The sequence below is a fragment of the Antedon mediterranea genome, chromosome 6 (assembly GCF_964355755.1).
Source record: "Antedon mediterranea chromosome 6, ecAntMedi1.1, whole genome shotgun sequence".
NCBI classification, from domain to species: Eukaryota; Metazoa; Echinodermata; class Crinoidea; order Comatulida; family Antedonidae; genus Antedon; species Antedon mediterranea.
The window spans coordinates 24,812,702-24,832,732 of NC_092675.1; the positions used below are offsets into that span (position 1 = coordinate 24,812,702).

At 33.2% G+C, this 20,031-nt stretch overlaps 2 protein-coding genes across 5 annotated transcripts; both read left to right on the forward strand.

Moving 5' to 3' along the window:
* Positions 1-60: 60 nt before the first annotated feature.
* Positions 61-9,772, forward strand: LOC140050952 (ubiquitin carboxyl-terminal hydrolase 39-like). 2 transcript variants are annotated; one of them, XM_072095969.1, is made up of 12 exons: positions 61-151; positions 759-822; positions 1,804-1,898; positions 2,654-2,790; positions 3,377-3,529; positions 4,588-4,813; positions 6,036-6,227; positions 6,960-7,102; positions 7,327-7,469; positions 7,794-7,935; positions 8,432-8,518; positions 8,854-9,772. In XM_072095969.1, exons 1-12 carry the CDS (start codon positions 94-96, stop codon positions 8,890-8,892), a joined length of 1,479 nt encoding a protein of 492 aa, XP_071952070.1. In that variant the 5' UTR covers positions 61-93; the 3' UTR covers positions 8,893-9,772. The 2 variants fall into 2 exon arrangements, with proteins under 2 accessions (XP_071952070.1, XP_071952068.1); XM_072095967.1 differs by having other exon boundaries at positions 62-154.
* A 632-nt stretch (positions 9,773-10,404) lies between these two features.
* Positions 10,405-19,955, forward strand: LOC140051146 (dystrophin-like). 3 transcript variants are annotated; one of them, XM_072096269.1, is made up of 17 exons: positions 10,405-10,464; positions 11,132-11,187; positions 11,450-11,511; positions 11,602-11,676; positions 12,304-12,508; positions 12,647-12,732; positions 13,352-13,431; positions 14,112-14,186; positions 14,855-14,963; positions 15,354-15,520; positions 15,736-15,926; positions 16,457-16,597; positions 16,812-16,986; positions 17,291-17,954; positions 18,416-18,484; positions 18,723-18,811; positions 19,378-19,955. In XM_072096269.1, the coding sequence occupies exons 2-16, from the start codon at positions 11,132-11,134 to the stop codon at positions 18,809-18,811; spliced, it is 2,244 nt and encodes a 747-aa protein (XP_071952370.1). In that variant the 5' UTR covers positions 10,405-10,464; the 3' UTR covers positions 19,378-19,955. The 3 variants fall into 3 exon arrangements, with proteins under 3 accessions (XP_071952370.1, XP_071952371.1, XP_071952372.1); XM_072096270.1 differs by lacking the exon at positions 16,457-16,597; XM_072096271.1 differs by lacking the exon at positions 12,304-12,508 and having other exon boundaries at positions 10,417-10,464.
* Positions 19,956-20,031: the final 76 nt, after the last annotated feature.

Sequence of the window (20,031 nt, forward strand, 5' to 3'; positions counted from 1 at the left end):
TGTGGCGGCCGCTTCTCGCAATTGGGCCGCAGAGATCAGACTCTTACCTGGCCCACAGCAGAGAGCGCGTGGTTTAACAAAACTAAATTAAAAATGGCTTTATCTCCCAAAAAGCGAACAAATGATGATATTTCTGATGACGAAGAAGAAGGTGGTAATTATTTCATTGTCAATCGTTTATAATTTTATAATCTCTTATCACCGGCTATCATAAATAAGGATATAAAAATAAATGTGTAGGCCCAAGATAGTTTTTTTTGTGTTATTTTGGTAACGTTGTACCGGACCTAAAAAGAATGAAAATTACTTGAAATCACGACTAGAAACTATTCGGTCGCGCCCTAACTTTTTAAATCAAACATGAGATTAACAGAAAAGGAGGAGGAAAGCCGGATTGTAATTGTAGGCCTACTACCTACAGTACTAAAGGCCTAGGCCTAGGCCTATATTATTATTAATGAATTTTTGGATCAGTTTACACTTACAGTTTTTGGCCTCCTACTACTAGCCTAGACTAGGCCTAGACCTTTTTGGACTAGGCCTAGGCTATACCGTTATGATATGATAGAGGGGTGTGGTGTATATAATTATACAAAAGTAACAAATGAATGAATGTTTATGAGTTGGATGGTGAGAATATTTCTATTCTCTATTTTTTATAACAAGACAGAGCAGTCAATTTTTCATCGAGTCAAATATCTCTATAGTACTAACTAGGCTTATACCATCTGTATAAATCTTTTTTTCTATTTTTATAGATAAAGCAAAACATTTGAAACTTGAAATGAGTCGAAATTGTCCATATTTAGACACAATAAACAGGTAATAGTATAAATTTATAATTACATGTTCAGTAATAACACTACAAAATACACAATCTGCCATACCATTTTTGTATTGCACAATGCTTCTAAGCGCTTCACATTATTACCCCAGTCATTATTTTTTACCAAAACAAACATGATGTATTCATTTCGGTAAAATCTGTATTACATAAAAATGCATGCATATCTGAGTGTGAACAGAATGATTCTTTGACACTTGACAGTATAGTCGTCTGTGCGACCTGGAAGCAGAATTTTAGGAAAAATTTGAGTTTTGCATAGTTTGTACCTGTAGGTATGCATGCATTTCCGTAATATTTATCTACAGTACTTTTACAATACAGATTTTACCATATTAATAACTTTTGTACACAATTTATCACACATTGTAACAGTTCACAATTCACTTTCATTCATCCTCTTTAAAATGCGTCTAGAATCAGTTATCAACTTAAGATGTGACGATCATTGTTGCTGCATTTATTCTCAAATTATTTGAGGGTTATAAAAGAGTTGTAGTTATATTTTAATTGGTTCCATATCAGGTGTTATTAATGCACTTGTCAATTGTATGACCCACTATACGACCCCCGGGAGAGGTGTGTCATTTGTCCGATGTGCGTCATACCTTTGAATACCATGACGCACCCGTGCGTCAAAAATGTGACTTACTTTTAGGTGACCATGACGCACCCATTTTGACGCACTGTGACCATGTTGTTTATGATATGGTGGGTGGTAAAGTGACGGACATTGACGCACCTTGTTCATTGATGTGACGTACCATCTAGGTTTTTTGACGCACCCCTGCGTCAGTAATTATTTGTAAATGACTCACCCATGACGCACTTCTCCCGGGGGTCGTATAGTGGGTCATACAATTGACAAGTGCATAAATGCAAATTTGCACAGTTGACACACAGTTCAAGTTACTGTAGGTAATTATAAATCTTAATATTTGAATTATTATTTCTAACAGGCATCTACTGGACTTTGACTTTGAGAAACTCTGCTCTGTGTCTTTGTCCCATTTAAATGTTTATGCCTGTCTTGTTTGTGGAAAGTACTTTCAAGGTAAGTTGTCTCAATGCTGAACAAAATACTATCCAATTTTCATTTAGGCCTACCATAGAGATATTATACTATAATATTTCTATGGGCCTACATAGTAATACTTGGACTTCTGGCTTACGAGCTATAGAGCTTTACTGCCTCTTTAGAAGCCCCAGACGTTTTTGTCAAATAAGTGAATGAAACTACTGTTGTAGATGATACAGTATTACCAAATGTTTCTAAAGAGATAACTGCTAAATGCATCGAAACACACATGTTACAAAGTGCATGCCTTCAAAGTTAGTACTGTATGATTGGAGTTACCGATTATGTACAGTACGATATTACATTATTGAATATATTATTATAATGATTAATAATCACGAAATAATGTAGTGTACAGGGAAAAATTTCATCTTAAAATTTCGTTTAGCAATATTGCTAATAAAACTGATGTTTGAGTCGAGAAACATAGTTTTCTATAGTATATTTTGCTACACAATTGTAGAATTGTGTAGCAAGAAGGTTGTTTTGTATAGCTTTTTGCTATGCTACACTGGCGAAATTATTCCCTGGTGTAAGTCTAGAGAGTGTTGCATTCAACTATTTACTCAACTCGGAATACAGTATGAACAAAAAATGTACAATGCTTGTAAATAATAGAGTATAGGTAAATAATAATGTTTGTCTATAAGGGCTAAGAAATATAAACTTTCATTATATTTTACCTTAGAATCTCACATAGTATTACTATTATTTGTTTGTTTATATTTCAGGTCGTGGACAGAAGTCACATGCATACACACATAGTGTGCAAGTAAACCATCATGTGTTTCTTAATCTTCACAATCTTAGATTTTACTGCCTTCCAGATAACTATGAGATCATTGATTCATCCTTAGATGATATCAAGGTTTGTTATGGATTGTAGTCATGTAAAAATTACAGTAGATAGAACCCTTCCGTTGGGACAACCATATTCAGGGGACACTCGAAACTGTGCCACCACTAGTTAAGCCTGCTCAAACCATGCCCATGTTTGCGTTTGCTTCGGTCTATCCTACAACCGAATTGCATGGAACGGTATATAAAACAAATATTTACTGGGCTTTTATCAGAGCACAGTCAAAAATATAGCTCGAGACATACAGTACTACACTGTACCTCAAATTCTTCTCTGGATACAGTATAGTCTAAAGATCACCTTGGGCTTTATTTTTAACCATGCCCTTCAGCCCAGTATATATTTGTATAATATGTAACAATATACAGTAGCTGACACCTAAGATGATACTTTGTTGAGTTTCAAATTAATTATTTAAAAATAAACAATTTTGACATATCAGTGATTGCAAATACAGTTGTTCAAAGGAATATGAATCATGTGTACTAATGTATACTGTAAATGAAGTTTATTTTATTATAAAAAAATTTACTCTGCTATTTGGACATCAGAAAATATAATAATGTAATTTACCTACTTATTTATCTACTTGTAGTATGTCTTGAGACCAACATTTACTGAAGATCTACTTAAGGCTTTAGAAACAAGTTCCAAAATGTCAAGAGCCTATGATGGTACAACGTATCTACCAGGAATTGTGGGATTAAACAATATCAAAGCCAATGACTATTGCAATGTGCTACTTCACGTAAGTTGCAATATTATTATGGCATTACAAAAATATTCTTTACTGTGGTAAGGCTCAAGACATTGAGAAATTAAGTTAAATGTTATTATTGAGACAATTTTCTTTCACAAATTGTGGTCAACAATTTGAAAATACAGACTTTATCAAATATCATAAAACTTAGTCTACGCAATAAAACTTTATGTGACAAAAAGTGTGATATGCCCAAATGTGGTGATGATATGCCCAAATATGGTAGTGATATGACATCATGATGTCCATATATGGGCACATCACAATTTTTGTGACAGAACTTTACAAAGTGTACTTCTCCATTGCTATAGGCTTTATGAAATGTAGCACCCTTACAACTGTACTTGTCCATTCCTATAGACTTTATCAAATGTGACACCCTTACAACTGTACTTCTCCATTCCTATAGGCTTTATCAAATGTGACACCCTTACAACTGTACTTGTCCATTCCTATAGGCTTTATCAAATGTAACACCCTTACAATTGTACTTGTCCATTCCTATAGGCTTTATCAAATGTGACACCCTTACAACTGTACTTCTCCATTCCTATAGGCTTTATCAAATGTGACACCCTTACAACTGTACTTGTCCATTGCTATAGGCTTTATCAAATGTGACACCCTTACAACTGTACTTGTCCATTCCTATAGGCTTTATCAAATGTGACACCCTTACAACTGTACTTGTCCATTCCTATAGGCTTTATCAAATGTGACACCCTTACAACTGTACTTCTCCATTCCTATAGGCTTTATCAAATGTGACACCCTTACAATTGTACTTGTCCATTCCTATAGGCTTTATCAAATGTAACACCCTTACAACTGTACTTGTCCATTCCTATAGGCTTTATCAAATGTGACACCCTTACAACTGTACTTGTCCATTCCTATAGGCTTTATCAAATGTGACACCCTTACAACTGTACTTGTCCATTCCTATAGGCTTTATCAAATGTGACACCCTTACAACTGTACTTGTCCATTCCTATAGGCTTTATCAAATGTGACACCCTTACAACTGTACTTCTCCATTCCTGTAGGCTTTATCAAATGTGACACCCTTACAACTGTACTTTCTTCAAGAGAAAAACTACATTCACATAAAGCGACCTCCAGGTGACATTTTGTGCCTTCTATCACAACGATTTGGTGAATTGATGCGAAAGATGTGGAACCCACGGAATTTCAAAGCTCATGTCAGCCCGCATGAGATGTTACAAGCTGTTGTTTTGTGCAGTAAGAAGAAATTTCAAATCACTCAACAAGGTTTGTTATTTTGAACAAGTAAAAAGTACTATTACTGAATAATAATATTTTACATTTGTATAGTGCCATCCCAACGATCACTGTGAACTTTTCAATTACATTCTTCATCACGTCAGGTCAGTGCTGCAAATTCTAGCGCTCTCGTCTGTCCATGACAGTGTCTGCATGAACTAGTAATCCTCTACTCGTCTCTAAAGATGTACTAAGTTCTTAAAGTACACACACTGACTACCGGACCTGCAGTTTATAGTCATTACCCAAGAAGACCCAATCTACCACCAGAACCATGGAGCGAGTGAGCCTCAAATCCATTGCAATATGGATGTGATTTTTATCACTGGTGCTGCAATAACAACCTGAAACTAAACATAAAGAAAACAAAAGAAATGCAAATTGATTTTAGGAAAATTAAAGAACCCTTAGAACCTCTGATTATAAATGAAAATGAGATTGAAGTAGTAAATGAGTACAAATATCTGGGTTGTATAATTGACAATAAGCTAAATTGGATAAATAATGTAAATAAAGCCACATGCAAAGCAAACCAAAGGATGTTTATTTTAAGAAAAATGAAGTACCTACAAATTGACAAAACTATACTTAAATTGTTTTATAACTCTGTAATTCTCAGTGTAATACTTTTTTGTAATGTTTGTTTTTATGGTAATACAATGCAAAAAGATAAAATTAAACTTAATCGAATAGGAAATAGAGCAATTAGACTAGTAGGAGAGCACTTACCTGATGTTGAATCCTTGTATAAAGAAAATGTGTTAAAAAAAGTAAAAAGTATCATTGATGATGAAACACATCCTCTTCACAAACAATTTGCTCTCATGAATTCTGGCATAAGACTACGTGCACTTAATACCAAAACAAAACGGTTTAGGTGCTCGTTTGTACCTAATGCTATACACTTATATAACTCCAGAGTACAAAGGTAAAATGTAACCGATAATTTTTATCTAATTTTAACAATTTTTAGCCTCTTAACTTTTTGTGTGTGTTTTTGTAAATTGTATTTTATATTTTTGTATTTTGCCAGTTTTCAAATCACATTTCTGTTTTTTTAAATGGACAATAAAGTATATATGACTATGACTATGACTATTAAGATTTCACAGTCTTGTCACTCGCTCAACATGTATCACTTCTATTAGGATATTGTACATATGATATACATTGTGCATCATCTTCATCTATTGTTATTTTTATCTTTCAGGAGACCCAGTAGAATTTCTGTCTTGGTTTTTGAACACGCTTCATATTGCATTAAATGGGACCAAAAAGAAGAGCAGTAGCATTATTTACCAAGTGTTTCAGGGTTCTATGAAGATATTCTCACGTAAGGTTTTACCAGTAGATATAACAGAAAAAGATAAGGAAGAGTGTTTAAAGAAAGAGGAATACAAAGGTAGGTTTTCGTCTTGATTAGGAAAAGGCTCACAGAAATGAGCACTGCAGTAGGTATAGCTTATTCTAGGTGTATGTGTGTATTATTAGGAGCACTGCAGTAGGTATAGCTTATTCTAGGTGTATGTGTGTATTATTAGGAGCACTGCAGTAGGTATAGCTTATTCTAGGTGTATGTGTGTATTATTAGGAGCACTGCAGTAGGTATAGCTTATTCTAGGTGTATGTGTGTATTATTAGGAGCACTGCAGTTAGGTATAGCTTATTCTAGGTGTATGTGTGTATTATTAGGAGCACTGCAGTTAGGTATAGCTTATTCTAGGTGTATGTGTGTATTATTAGGAGCACTGCAGTAGGTATAGCTTATTCTAGGTGTATGTGTGTATTATTAGGAGCACTGCAGTAGGTATAGCTTATTCTAGGTGTATGTGTGTATTATTAGGAGGTTAAACCTTTTGTGGCAGAGCATGATGGAGGTTAAATTTTGACCACACTCCTCCCCTAGTTATTCTAAACATAAATTCTTTTGAGCATAAACTTTGGGCAGTCAACCTGACTACCCTGACCCAAACCCTTGCTGCAACAAGTTAGAGCCCTCAGTTTGTCAAAATGGTGTAGTTACTAACAATTAAACTGATATTTATTCTAGTTAAGTCATCCTTAACCTGCAGATTACATAATTACTCTAGTTATTTTGTTATGTTGATTATCTTGCATCGATCTTTATTTATAGAGACATCAATAGAATCACCATTCCTGTACTTGATGTTAGATATCCCAAGAGCTCCTCTGTTTCGGGATGAGTTAGAACAAAACATTATTCCACAGATTCCTTTGGCAACACTTATGGCTAAATTTGATGGCACCACAGAAAAGGTAAAGACAATTCAGATAAGATAAAATTTAATCCTTACTTACTCAAACATAACACAGTAAATATTGATGTTAAACTACAGTGTAAAAAAAAAGGTCCTGCTTTAGTGGTATACCAAGTAGTAGCGACTCATCTACCTCACCAACTAACATAAATTTTGTTTAAACAAAGTTTAAAAAAACAAGACTACAAATTATTATATACTAAAGCAGTTATTTGTTTTCAGGAATACAAGACATATAAAGACTCTACCATTAAAAGATTTGAGCTTACCAGGTTACCTCCGTACCTTATACTTTGTCTCAAACGTTTCAACAAAAATACGTTTTTTGTAGAGAAGAATCGAACCATTGTTAATTTTCCAGTCAAGTAAGTGAATCAAATTGTTATTTGTTCTAGCCAGGTGCAGATCCAGCATTATAGATTAGGGGGGCGGGGCGCGGCGCTAAATATTTCATAAATGATGAAAACGATCCGTCAGGTTGCAGAAAAATAAAAATAGTCATTATTTTATTTTAAAAAGTTACATTTTAGGGGGGTGGGGCTAAAGCCTGTTTAGCCCGCGCCTCCTACCTGCAGTCATTAATTAATAAAACCGTTTTACTGATGTGTCAAAAAAAAAAGATGGTACCACTTTATGTCATATTGCTCTCTTAACATGTAACTGATAAAATGTTTTCTATACCTAAATAGGAATATTGATTTAAAAGAGTATTTATCAGCTGATCCTGCTGTACGTAATGCTCATCCACATACTAGCTATGACCTCATAGCAAACATTGTACATGACGGTGAACCCAACAAAGGCACCTATCGTGTCCACATTCTACATAAGGTAATAAGAAATATTTATTTATTAGAAAATAATTTTGTAAATTAAGATAATTTGTAAATAGTTTGAATGAGGGGAAAATTTTCCCTTACTCCAAAACAACAAAAAAACCATTCAAATAAAAAATGTTCCAACATGTAACAGAGCATGTCAGCAAACTTTATGTTTGTACCAATGTAAAAATCATGTACACATTCATTTCATCTAATCTAAAGCTCTGCCTACACTATCAAAATTTATGTGAATGTGATGTGCACATATATGGACATGATGATGTCATATCACTACCATATTTGGGAATTTCAATACCATTATTTGGGCACATCACACTTTTTTTGGTCCAACTAGTTTGATAGTGTAGACAGAGCTTAAGGTCGCAGATTATTACATATTTTGCCCTACGAAAGTAGTTGTTTTAAGTATTCAAAAACCTCTCAATCTACAACTGAAATTAAAGGTACTGTTATAAAGAGATTTTAATGTTTTGTACAATCATCAGGGAACTGGAAAGTGGAACGAGATTCAAGATCTGCATGTGTCTGATATTCTGCCACAAATGATTGCCCTGTCTGAGGCCTATATTCAAGTAAGTTGTAGTCAACAGAGTTCAACCCAATTGACATAAAAAATAATTGTACCATACAACTACTGATTTTGCTCATAAATTTTCATGCTCTACTTGATAGATTCCGTGAATAATTTAGGAACTCTCGGAATAATTCTTGAGAATATCAAATGTAAAATATGGATTACTGAGCAGCCAATGACATTTTTATTTGAAAAATAAAGCTGGGGGAACAAAAATGTGTGGAATAGTCATTTTTGAATTTGATCTTACCTAATAATTTTAAAACTAAATATTTATTGTGTATTTGAAAATGTAGTAGATAAAAATATTTAATCAATGGTTTTTTTTTGTAGATTTGGGAATTAAAAAAAGAAGCACAAACCAAAACATGATTGTAAATATTGGGATACATTTGGATTCAATGGATAGCTACTGATTCTGCTACTGTAATAGTCATTTAATTTTTAGTTGTTAATCTAGTTTTGTATTTTAATAATGCTTTAATTACTTTTTGACTGTAATTTGGCATTGTATATTTTTCACCATCCTATATAACACAGCAAGTAAATTAATTGTAAGATAATTTTTTTTTGGCACCTATGATCTTGCATTACACAATTCAAATAATTACTGTATTGAGAGTACAACTATGTATATCCGATTGCCTTGCAAACACGTATAACATTATTTAGTTTTTACTCATTTATATATTGTAGGCACTGTTGCTGAGTAGTTTCATTTTGCCTGAAATGTATACAAAAATGATGTATGAATACCATTTAAAATCCTATGTTAAAAAGCTATTAATAAACAGTGAACTTAGTCTCTCTTCACTCGCCATATTACCAACAGCAAAATGCAGTGATGATTTTATCCTGGCAATCCTCTATTAACTGCAAAGATCTTCTATTTCTAACCTTTGTTTTATAGCAACTTCCTGTTGCTAATGGGTAGAAGTTCAGGGGAGGATTGCTTTAAGCGGTCTATAAACGGTCTTAGTGCTTAGTCGGCCATTTACGACTGTTTTATAGCAATCCGCCACAGGACGAGTTAAAATGCTTTTACCATGGAGGATATTTTTCCTCCATACTTTTACATATTGCATGGAAGTTGCTGTTAAGTTCATATAGAACTTGGGATGATCTTGCATGCATTTGTTTATATTGTTTATTCTTTACTGTGCAAATTATCCAGTTAATAATGTATAACACATTAGTTGATAGTTAAATATTTCATTGTGTTTGAATGCATTAGAAAACTGTCAATACAAGTTCACAAATCTCTTGTAATATATTTCTAGAAAATGAAATTGTCTGTGTTTTTGTTATTGCAAACAAATCATTACAATAGAACAATAAATCCACTAAAGTTTGGTTCCCACTAGGATGCAACGCAAGGAAGTAAAAGCAACGCAAGCGTCTTAACCAATGACAAGCGACAGTTCAAATAATCCATCGCTTGTGATTGGTCAACTCACGTTGCGTGTATGTCCTTGAGTTGTGTCCTAGTGGGAACCAAGCTTAATAATAATAGACACCATGTAAATTAGATTACAATACTCTACTACAGTATATTTGATCCACTATAAGAGAGAGTATTGAAGACCAATTCACACAGACGGTAACGGTAAGTAGAAAACCGTGTGCTTGGCCCATGTAGAATCTGTATTTATCCTGAGCAGGTTTCCAATCAACCTCCCGTCCCTTCCACGTTTTGTATAAATGGTCATAAGAATAATATTATATATTATATTTCTGTTTTCCGCTTACCGTTAATGTTCGTATGTGTAAATTGGCCTAGGAGCACGTTTTATAACCGCATATACTGCGTGTAGTACCCATAACAGGCACTTGTGGCGCTCCATACAATATCGCGTCCAAACTTTGTTTGTTGACACGATACCACCGCTCTGCACCGTTCGCTAAGCATCACCACCGACAAGCCGCTTTTTATTTCCCAAAAATGTAAGTTTGGGGTAGAATTTGCATCATTATAATGTAGTAGTAGGCTACGCGAGGTAGTGTGACCACTATTAGGTCTATTTTTATTAGTAGGTAGGGCCTAGGCATACCCTTAGGGCCTTAGTCTAGACTAGAGCCTACCAACCACTTCACTGGTCCAGGCCAGTTGAGCTAGTCCTAGGCTAAACCAGATTCGCTAAACCATCTCGGTGGTCAGGCGTCAACTCCAGACTCTAGTCAACTCGTCCCAAAAAGTATGGAATGCCATAAGTGCAAATAAAAAATCGATAAAGTATAGGACATCTACTACTACTACTCGCCATTCTAGAAAATGTTTCCCAATCAATGTTAGAGTAGTAGGCCAGATGCTTGAGTCTTGTTTCATCCCAAAATACAATATTTGTTACAAAAAAGGTGTGATCTGCCCAAATATGGTATTGGTATGATATCATGTCGATATATGAGAACATCACATTTTTTGTCATATTAAGTTTGATGAGAAAATGTTAATAATTAATTGTAAAATATTTATTTTACAATATTATTAGGCCTAGTAAAAGAATACTTTTTGCCACACTGGTGTTAGGTAAAATTACGTTTTACTGAAGCAAAGAAAAACATATTTTGAAAATTGTGTAGTTCATAATTTGGTTTTTTTTTACATTAACAGATGAACTCCATATGGGATCGCTCAACAACAAACAATGGTATACCATATTTCATAAAGTAAGTACAAAGCGTTCAAAAAATGGTCAATCAACTGATATTGAAATGAAATGCTTACAGTGGCTCATTTAGTTCACAACAATATAATATTTTGCTATTAATCAATACAAAAAATATATTTTGAAATTATTTTACAAATTATTTTTGTTCTACCAAGTATTCAGTTTTTTATTTCAGTGTATACAATACACAGTTCCAGCATTTACAATTGAAATTTGTTTTATTGATGAGTGTGGATTACCAATTTCAATTTGATTTTCAGTCACTCTACTGAGCAAACTCAATGGGATCATCCAGATTTAGTGAAAGCCATGGATCATTTGGGTAAGTAATTTTTTTTTTTCTCAGGTTTTTAAAATCTTTAATTAAGTATTGTTTGGTGTGTTATTATTATTATGTTTTATTCATGTTCAGAGGAACTTGGCGGAATTCGATTTGCTGCTTACCGTACTGCGATGAAGCTACGAATGCTACAAAAAGAATTGTGTTGTAAGTAACTTAATACTACTACTGTTAAATGTTATTAAACAGCAAATACATAGCATTTAATCATCAAGACCATCAATATAATCTCTAAAACAATATCATCATTTCCATGGTATTCACAATTATCATTTTTATATTAACTTTTCCACATTTTTTAACTCAAAATACTGAAAACTAATGTGATGGCATGTATTTGCATTTTAATTAATACGTTTTACTAATACTGTTACAAATAATGAATGTTTATGAGTGCGATGGTACTGAACAAATAATTTCATGGGGTGAAAGTTGGAATTTAATATTGCACCGAATGAAATTATTTGTTTTATAACACACTAGCTACCTATTAATTTATGTCAACAACTGAAATATATTCATAGGCAAAATATATTTTTGTGCGTTATAATATGCCATACCATACCATAGTTTTATTGTTTATTTCATATAATAATTGTAGTGCATTATGTGGAAATGCGTTATATTTATTATCGTATGTCATACCATACCATAGTTTTATTATTTTATTTCATATAATAATTGTAGGGCATTATGTGGAAATGCGTTATATTTATTATCGTATGTCATACCATACCATAGTTTTATCATTTATTTCATATATAATAATTATAGTGCATTATGTGGAAATGCGTTTTATTCGCATTGCCTTTGATCAGTATGGCTTTCGGCAAATTAATAACACTGTGATGGATGTAGTACAGCTTTACAATATTATCTATGATATTTTCACAATGTGTCGTGACAGAGGACACCCAGATGTAAGAGTTGACCACTGCACTGATCTTCTGCTTAACTGGATTCTAAACCTTTATGACAGGTATTCTACAAACTATTGTGTTTAAAGTGTCTAGGAACACCAATTATGAAATTTCAATTTCACGTTTTCATGTATAGCTGTGTTTAAGGTCTACACTATAGTCAGTAAAAACCTTCTAATTTAATTGATCCACATTAGGTCTAGGACTGGATGTCTTCGAGTGATCTCTGTGAAAATTGGAATTGTCTGTTTGTGTGCTGCACGTATTACTGAAAAGTATAAATGTAAGTACTATAAATCAACTACAACCTATAAAATCTTTTTCCATTTAATATCTGTTTGGAGATCATGTGAATTCATTTTTAGATAATAGTGCATAAGTTATTTCTCAGTTGCATGTTTGTACTGAAAAGACCTGTGTGTTCCGCCATACCATGAGAGTGTTAAAATATTGCTATCCAGTCAGACTTGATCATACATGAAAGTCCCTGTGATCTAATAGTGGGATGTCTGTAATATCAGCAAGTTTTGTTTTTACACTATCAAACTTTATGTGACAAAAAAACGTGATGTGCCCATATATGGCATATCACTACCATATTTGGTCATATCACGACCATATTTGGGCATATCACTACCATATTTGGGCTTTATATTTTTTTCGTACTTTGCTGAGTGGGTTAGAATTTGTATTGTTTCATTTAGAATGTATTATAATATTATTTAAAGCTATGTTTACACTATCAAACTAGTTTTACAAAAAAGGTGTGATCTGCCCAAATATGGTAGTGGTATGATATCATGTCGATATATGAAAACATCACATTTTTTGTCATATTAAGTTTGATAGTGAGACAAGGCTTGACACTTGATAATGATTTGTTTACAAACTATTTTTTCCAGATTTCTTTGAACAGATAAGTGACAAGACAGGACATGTTACCCGTAAATCATTGAATATACTTTTACAAGACATGATGGAGGTAAATTTACATTTGATTTAAATGATCATTTTAAATTTAAAATATGCACATTGTTGTAATTATATAGATTTAAAGGTATATAGGAATTATAAACCACCCAGTGATATACTGGATAATATTTTATAAACTATGAGGAAATCGATTAGAATGACCTGCATCAATTGAGATTCGAAACTGGAATCTTCGGCTTGATATTCAGATGTCTTACATCACAATCCCCTTCATATCTTTCTGACCTTCTTCCTGTTCACATACCTCCCCGTCGCCTTCGCTCATCTTCCAAAAATCTCCTTTCCATTCTGACTTTTAACACTAAAACGTATGGTCTAAGCACCTTTACTCCTGCTGCCTCTTGCTTATGGAATGACCCACCCGCCTCTATTAGATCATGCTTTTCTACTATCGCCTTTAAATCTGCCTTAAAACCTCATCTTTTTCTTTCAAATTGAGCTCTCTCATACTTCGATCACTTTGATCACTTACTGCTGGAATTTGCGCATTACAAGTTTGCATTGTATTTTCAAAACAAATCTTTACTGTAGTTATGCCTTTTCTGGTATTTGTGCTTTAAAGTCTGTCTTCACACAAGTAGTTTCTAGTAATACATATTGCAATAATACAATATTAAGATTTTGTAACACATTATTTTCATTATATTGTTTACTATTTGTGTTGATCAGATTACTAATGTAATTGTTGAAAGTGAAGCTTTTGGCAAAAACATCTTGGCTGCAGTGGAAAATTGCTTTTCAAATGTAAGTATATGTTAGATAAATCATGAATGATTTCACCAAACTTTCAAGTTAATATAACGATTGTAAGGCATTTGATGAATAGGCAGACGAGAAGCCCTCCACATCACGTGGAGTAAACGTTCCTTGAACAAACAAATCTATAACTTAGGTGTCACGCTTGCCATTATGATTGTTTGTTGCCTATGTTCCTTGTTGTTTTATCATGCTAATTACTTCCTCACTTACATACAACCTGTCCTATTGGTATATAAGTACTCTAGGCATTGTTTTCTGTTCTGATTATGAGAATAGTTTCTTGAAACATGTCAAGACATTTTAAGGGAGTTTGCCTATTTATCAAATGCCTCACAATCATTATTTTAACTCGTATATGTATAGTAGGTTTAGCTCCTAAATATCAACAAGTGGTCAACTTCATCTACTCAGATTTGTACTTTGTCCCATAGTTAGGGGAAAAAAGATCCTATATTGTTTGATGTTGTATCGATTAATACTGATGAATGAGGTTCTGTTGTCCACGTTAAAATGTAAGGATGACTCTTAAACAGCACGTTTTCAGTAATTCTATAAATTACAAAAAGTAGTGTATTGTCAATTGTGGACAAATTTCACTCAACCAGTCATCTTGTCTGTTTCGTAAACTCACTACACATTAATTCTTTTTGTAGAACTTTGGAAATACAGTTGATTCGCAGCACTTTATGTCTTGGATGTTGGCGGAACCACAGACCATCGTATGGCTTCCTACATTGCATCGCCTTTCTGCATCTGAAACAAGTGGGTTGTTATGTTAGGAATAGGGTTACCCTGTATATTTAAGTTATGATTTTATCTAAAACATTCCCAAAAGAGGTAAAAATAAATATAAATAATTTAATGCATCCTTTCCAATAGAAAAATATTCTATTTAAAAAAAAAATCTTCTATTAACCAGTGGTCATCAAGGGTTGTTCCACACTATTGTAATGTTATTATTTAGTCTAACTGTGTATTAACTAAAGCCAACGTTTACAAGTTCTTCAAAATTAAGCGGAAGGAATAATATGTGGGGCATCATGGGATATCCCAAGTAATAAAGGCAGAAACCAACTTAATTCGAAAACATTATATGTTATTATTAATATTATTGTTTTTTCTTATCCAAATTTCTATTTTTCTTAATTTCAGTTAAGCACCAATCAAAATGTTGCATCTGCAAGGCTTACCCAATTGTTGGCTTGCGTTATAAATGCCTCAAATGTATAAACTTTGACCTTTGTCAAGAATGTTTTTTTACTGGACGAACAAGCGGTAAACATAAGTATACTCATCCAACACAAGAGTATTGTTTGGGGGTCAGTTTTTAATTGATTTCTATATTTTTTAGACTAAATTACAAATTTACTTTATCTTTGTAATTTGTGTGTGTGTGTATTTTTAGATTATAATGGTTTTTATTATCATACATAAAAGAATCACAAATGAGTTAATTAATAAATAATAATTAATATACATTTAATACATTTTCCAGTAGTTAATTATTTCTCTGTAATTTGTTTTTGTTGTTTAGAGTTCGTCTAAGGATGATGCCCGAGCCTTTGGAAAGATTATTCGTAACAAACTGAGCAAAAAACGAGGGAATAATATAAAACAGAAATATTTGTCAATAAATGGTGCAACAGAAGCAGATATTGGATTTGCAGACACTGAACTCAGACCAGATATAGGAACTCACTCAAACATGAACAAACTTACCCAAAGGTACAAACACTAAACTTTAGTATAGTGTATATATACTACAGCAATTTAATTGTCAGTGTACAATGTCTTAATGTTGTAGAATGTATAGACGTGGTGGAAATTTGGATTAAATGCAGACTTTGTTGATGGAGAGCATCTTGTGTATGTTGAGTAATTGCATCGATCTTACAATATTTTAATTAATAATTTAATGAGTGCGCTTAAGACACATCTGCTGTCGGCTGCTTTTGGCAATTTGTTTTGCTAGATACCCACATCACTGAGAACACCTGTGAGTTATGTACTGGCTGGTCTATGAACCTTAAATTGCTGGTAAACGGAAGCAGTTATGTGGGTTCGATTGGTCTTGTTTTTATTTCGGTTTTTCTCAAAATTATCAGTTGTATTTAGGTTTAAGGTCAAATTGTTTCATGGTTTTCACAAGCGCCTTGAGCACTTTTGTGGATATGTGCGCTGTATAAATCTTATTATTATTATTATTAATGATATTACTTATTTATTACTACAATAAATAGTTATATTATTTTTAGGTTAGCTGAAGTAGAAACATTTACACCACCTCTTGCTAAATCAAAGAAGACCTCATCATCCAAACTGACCAGTGAAGATGAAAATATACTTGAAAAGGAAAGGCTGCAAAAAGCTATTAACATATTAGAAAGAGAAAATGAGTAAGTTGAAGGTGAATGCACTGTCATGTTGACAGTGCTGACGGGAGCTGTGGCCGAGTATAAAGTCCGTTCACACAGCACATTTATCCATATCAAGTTGCCTAAAACCACATAATGCATTCATTTTAATTACATATAAGCCAAGAAAGTCTGAGTGGAGCTTCCTTTTAATACTGTATACAGTACTGTACTGCTTTAATGTTTGTGTTTGAAGGGAACTCCTTCAACAGATTGAGGATCGACATTTCATTGGTACTGGAAGTGAGGGTTCATCTGAGTATGACTGGCTTCAGTTACAGCGTGAAGAGATGCTTGCACGACAAGAGGTCCTTGAGGAACGGAACAAACAGTTGGAATTACAGTTAAGACGTTTGCGTCTAATAACAAAAGTATGTACATCTGTGATCCATTGGTCATACTTTAAGTGAAATACTTCTCTTAGTTCTCAGCATTTTACTAAAAGGATTTCCGTTTAATGATATACAAAATAGGTTAAGTGATTTCTAATTGAAGTTGCAAAGGTGAATATGACCACTGATCTTCAGTTACATTATTAAACAAATTATATGTACTATATATGTGTACTTAGGTACAGTATAATATAACTTATAATTAATGACTAAATAAATGTGAATAAATGACATATAAACTCATAAAACATTTACTAAGGCTTATAGATCATATTTGTTATAGGTACAACCAACGTCACTTTCTCCACAACACCTTGAGAGATTGTCTTTACCATCAACACAACATAGCAGAGTAGCTCCTCCTAGTTTGTCTTCATTCCAGCACACTGACCAAGCATCGCCGGGGATTGATATGGTTGACAGAGCTGATAAGACACCATTACAATCTACATACAGTCATGTACCTAGTCCTCAATATCAACCTCCAATTATCGCCAATTCACTACAACCAAATAGGCGTCGCCCGTTTCATGTACCTAGTCCTCAAGATCAACCTCCAAACCTTGACAATTCACTACAACCAAATAGGCGTCGCCCGTTTCATGTACCTAGTCCTCAAGATCAACCTCCAAACCTTGACAATTCACTACAACCAAATAGGCGTCGCCCGTTTCATGTACCTAGTCCTCAAGATCAACCTCCAAACCTTGACAATTCACTACAACCAAATAGGCGTCGCCCGTTTCATGTACCTAGTCCTCAATATCAACCTCCAAACCTTGACAATTCACTACAACCAAATAGGCTTCGCCCGTTTCATCTTTCTGACCAATCAGAATTGGTTTTTCCCTCTGCTAATGCTACCAGATTTTATCCATCAGAGGAAGCACAACTTCAGGATTTGGTTCAAAAGTTAGAGGATGTTTTTCCATTAAATGTCAATCATGGTAAGAGATACTTATCAAATGTTTTTCATTTTGAATTTGAACTTGATAGGATAGGAATTCACAAAATGGCACGTATGTCACATGACCTTAGATGCAAGTCTCTTTTCCAGGTTACAAGAATATGGCTTTTACCATGACAAAATCACAAATGAATGAAACAATAGCAATGAGTGATAAGCAATATATTGCCTATCACGAATATTTTCAAATTTTATCAAAGTTATTTTATAATAGCCTATTGATTTAGACACAAAACTGCAGTGTATCTGAAATTATCTCAATTTGATGCATGTTACACCTTTTTTCATAGTGAGTTAGAACTATTCATGGCTATTTTTAAAGGTCAAGTGACTTATATCACAGTTGCAGCATTTTTTGCCACAAATGTGACTCTGCATGCAGCCCATTTCTATCTTTAATATAAACTATGACTTTTTTTGCACTACAACTTTTCTTCTCAGAATATTCCCAGCATGCTCCTTTAGATTTGACCTCTGACATGGCTGCTGAATATCACCAAGATGGACTAGGTTTGTATTTTTATGCATTCACATTAACCACCTGTTTATGACAGTCAATTTCACTCTTCTCTAGTTTCAATTTACATACCATGTACAGTACAATTCTTGCATATAATGATTATTTTTAATTTATTATAATTATATCTGAATTATTCAATTGTTATAGAAATATAATTACAAGGAAAAAATTATATTAGTGAAAAATGATTATGTTGATGGTACAATTCTTTTTATTATATACTTTTAGGTTCTCGTAGTGACTTGAATAAAATGTTATCTGCTGCCACCCGTGTTGGAAATGCTATGTCTTCATTGGTGTCAAAGGTCACTATATGAGTGAGTAAACATTTTTTAACACAACATCGGACAATAAATCTCTCAGAAACTATTCTCGCATAATGCTTTTATAAATTATTATGGTACTGACATCAAAATACTACATGACACACCTTGTTAATCGGCAACAGCCCAAGCGTTCAATGACTTTCGACATTTAGATATGTAATATTGACCTATTTTATTAGAAGAATAACCTGGTTTCATAATAGGCCTACAGTAGAACATTCTCCTTTAAGCTCAGTTCCCACTAGCGACGCAACATAACACAACCTACATAACGTAAGAAAATGCCCTTTAATAATTTTGTTTTCCCCTGCCTGCGTGAGAAATCAAACCTGGATTGTTTACAGCACTGTTGCATCGTCGGTTTCAACTTGTGATTATAAAATACAGCCCTTTTTGTCGATACGTTGTTGCGTGGAAATCACAAGTTATAATTTACTGTATTGCAATCTTGTCTTATTACATTTGTTAATATAATAGTGTATTAGATCTTAGTAAATGTATTATTACAGCAAAACAAACTATACCACAGCTATAATAGTTTAAATTTCTTTTTACAGGTGTTATGCAAACAAGAACAGCTTAATACCATTTGTTGATCTTTGATTCTTGATACAAGTTTTAAAGCAAATTAAGGAAGAAAGAATTCAGAATGTTCAAGCATACAGTTGTGTTTGAATTTGAATGAGTATCCCGTTGTAGGCTTAATTCATTGCTTTTTTTTAATGTATCAAATTTTAGTTTTTATATTTAATTTATAGAGTTTACCAAATATGTTCTAAAACAATTGCATATGTCATGATGGCAGTCATTTCATTGTGAAAAATCATCTTTTGAAGGTAGATAGTTGAAAAGTTCAAAGATGCTTGACAGAAGAAATAGGAATAAAGATTTAGTGATCCTTTTGAAAAAATCTTGTTATAACATTGTTGTGAGCATCATTTTCTGTAAAATAATTATTTTGGATGGGATTATACCAATGTTTATTACAGTGTGCCCATACAGAAAGCAACCACCTTGTTTTTCTCTTTTGTGGGGACACCCCACTTTTATTAAACTGTAAATAAAATATGTATAAAATATACAGTATTAAAAGTATAACATATATATATATTTATAAATCCAAGGCAAATTACTGAAAAAATGACAATGCTGTGGGTATCAGTGGATGGATCTCAATGGAGATACAAAATAAAAGCGAAAAGCTAAATCAA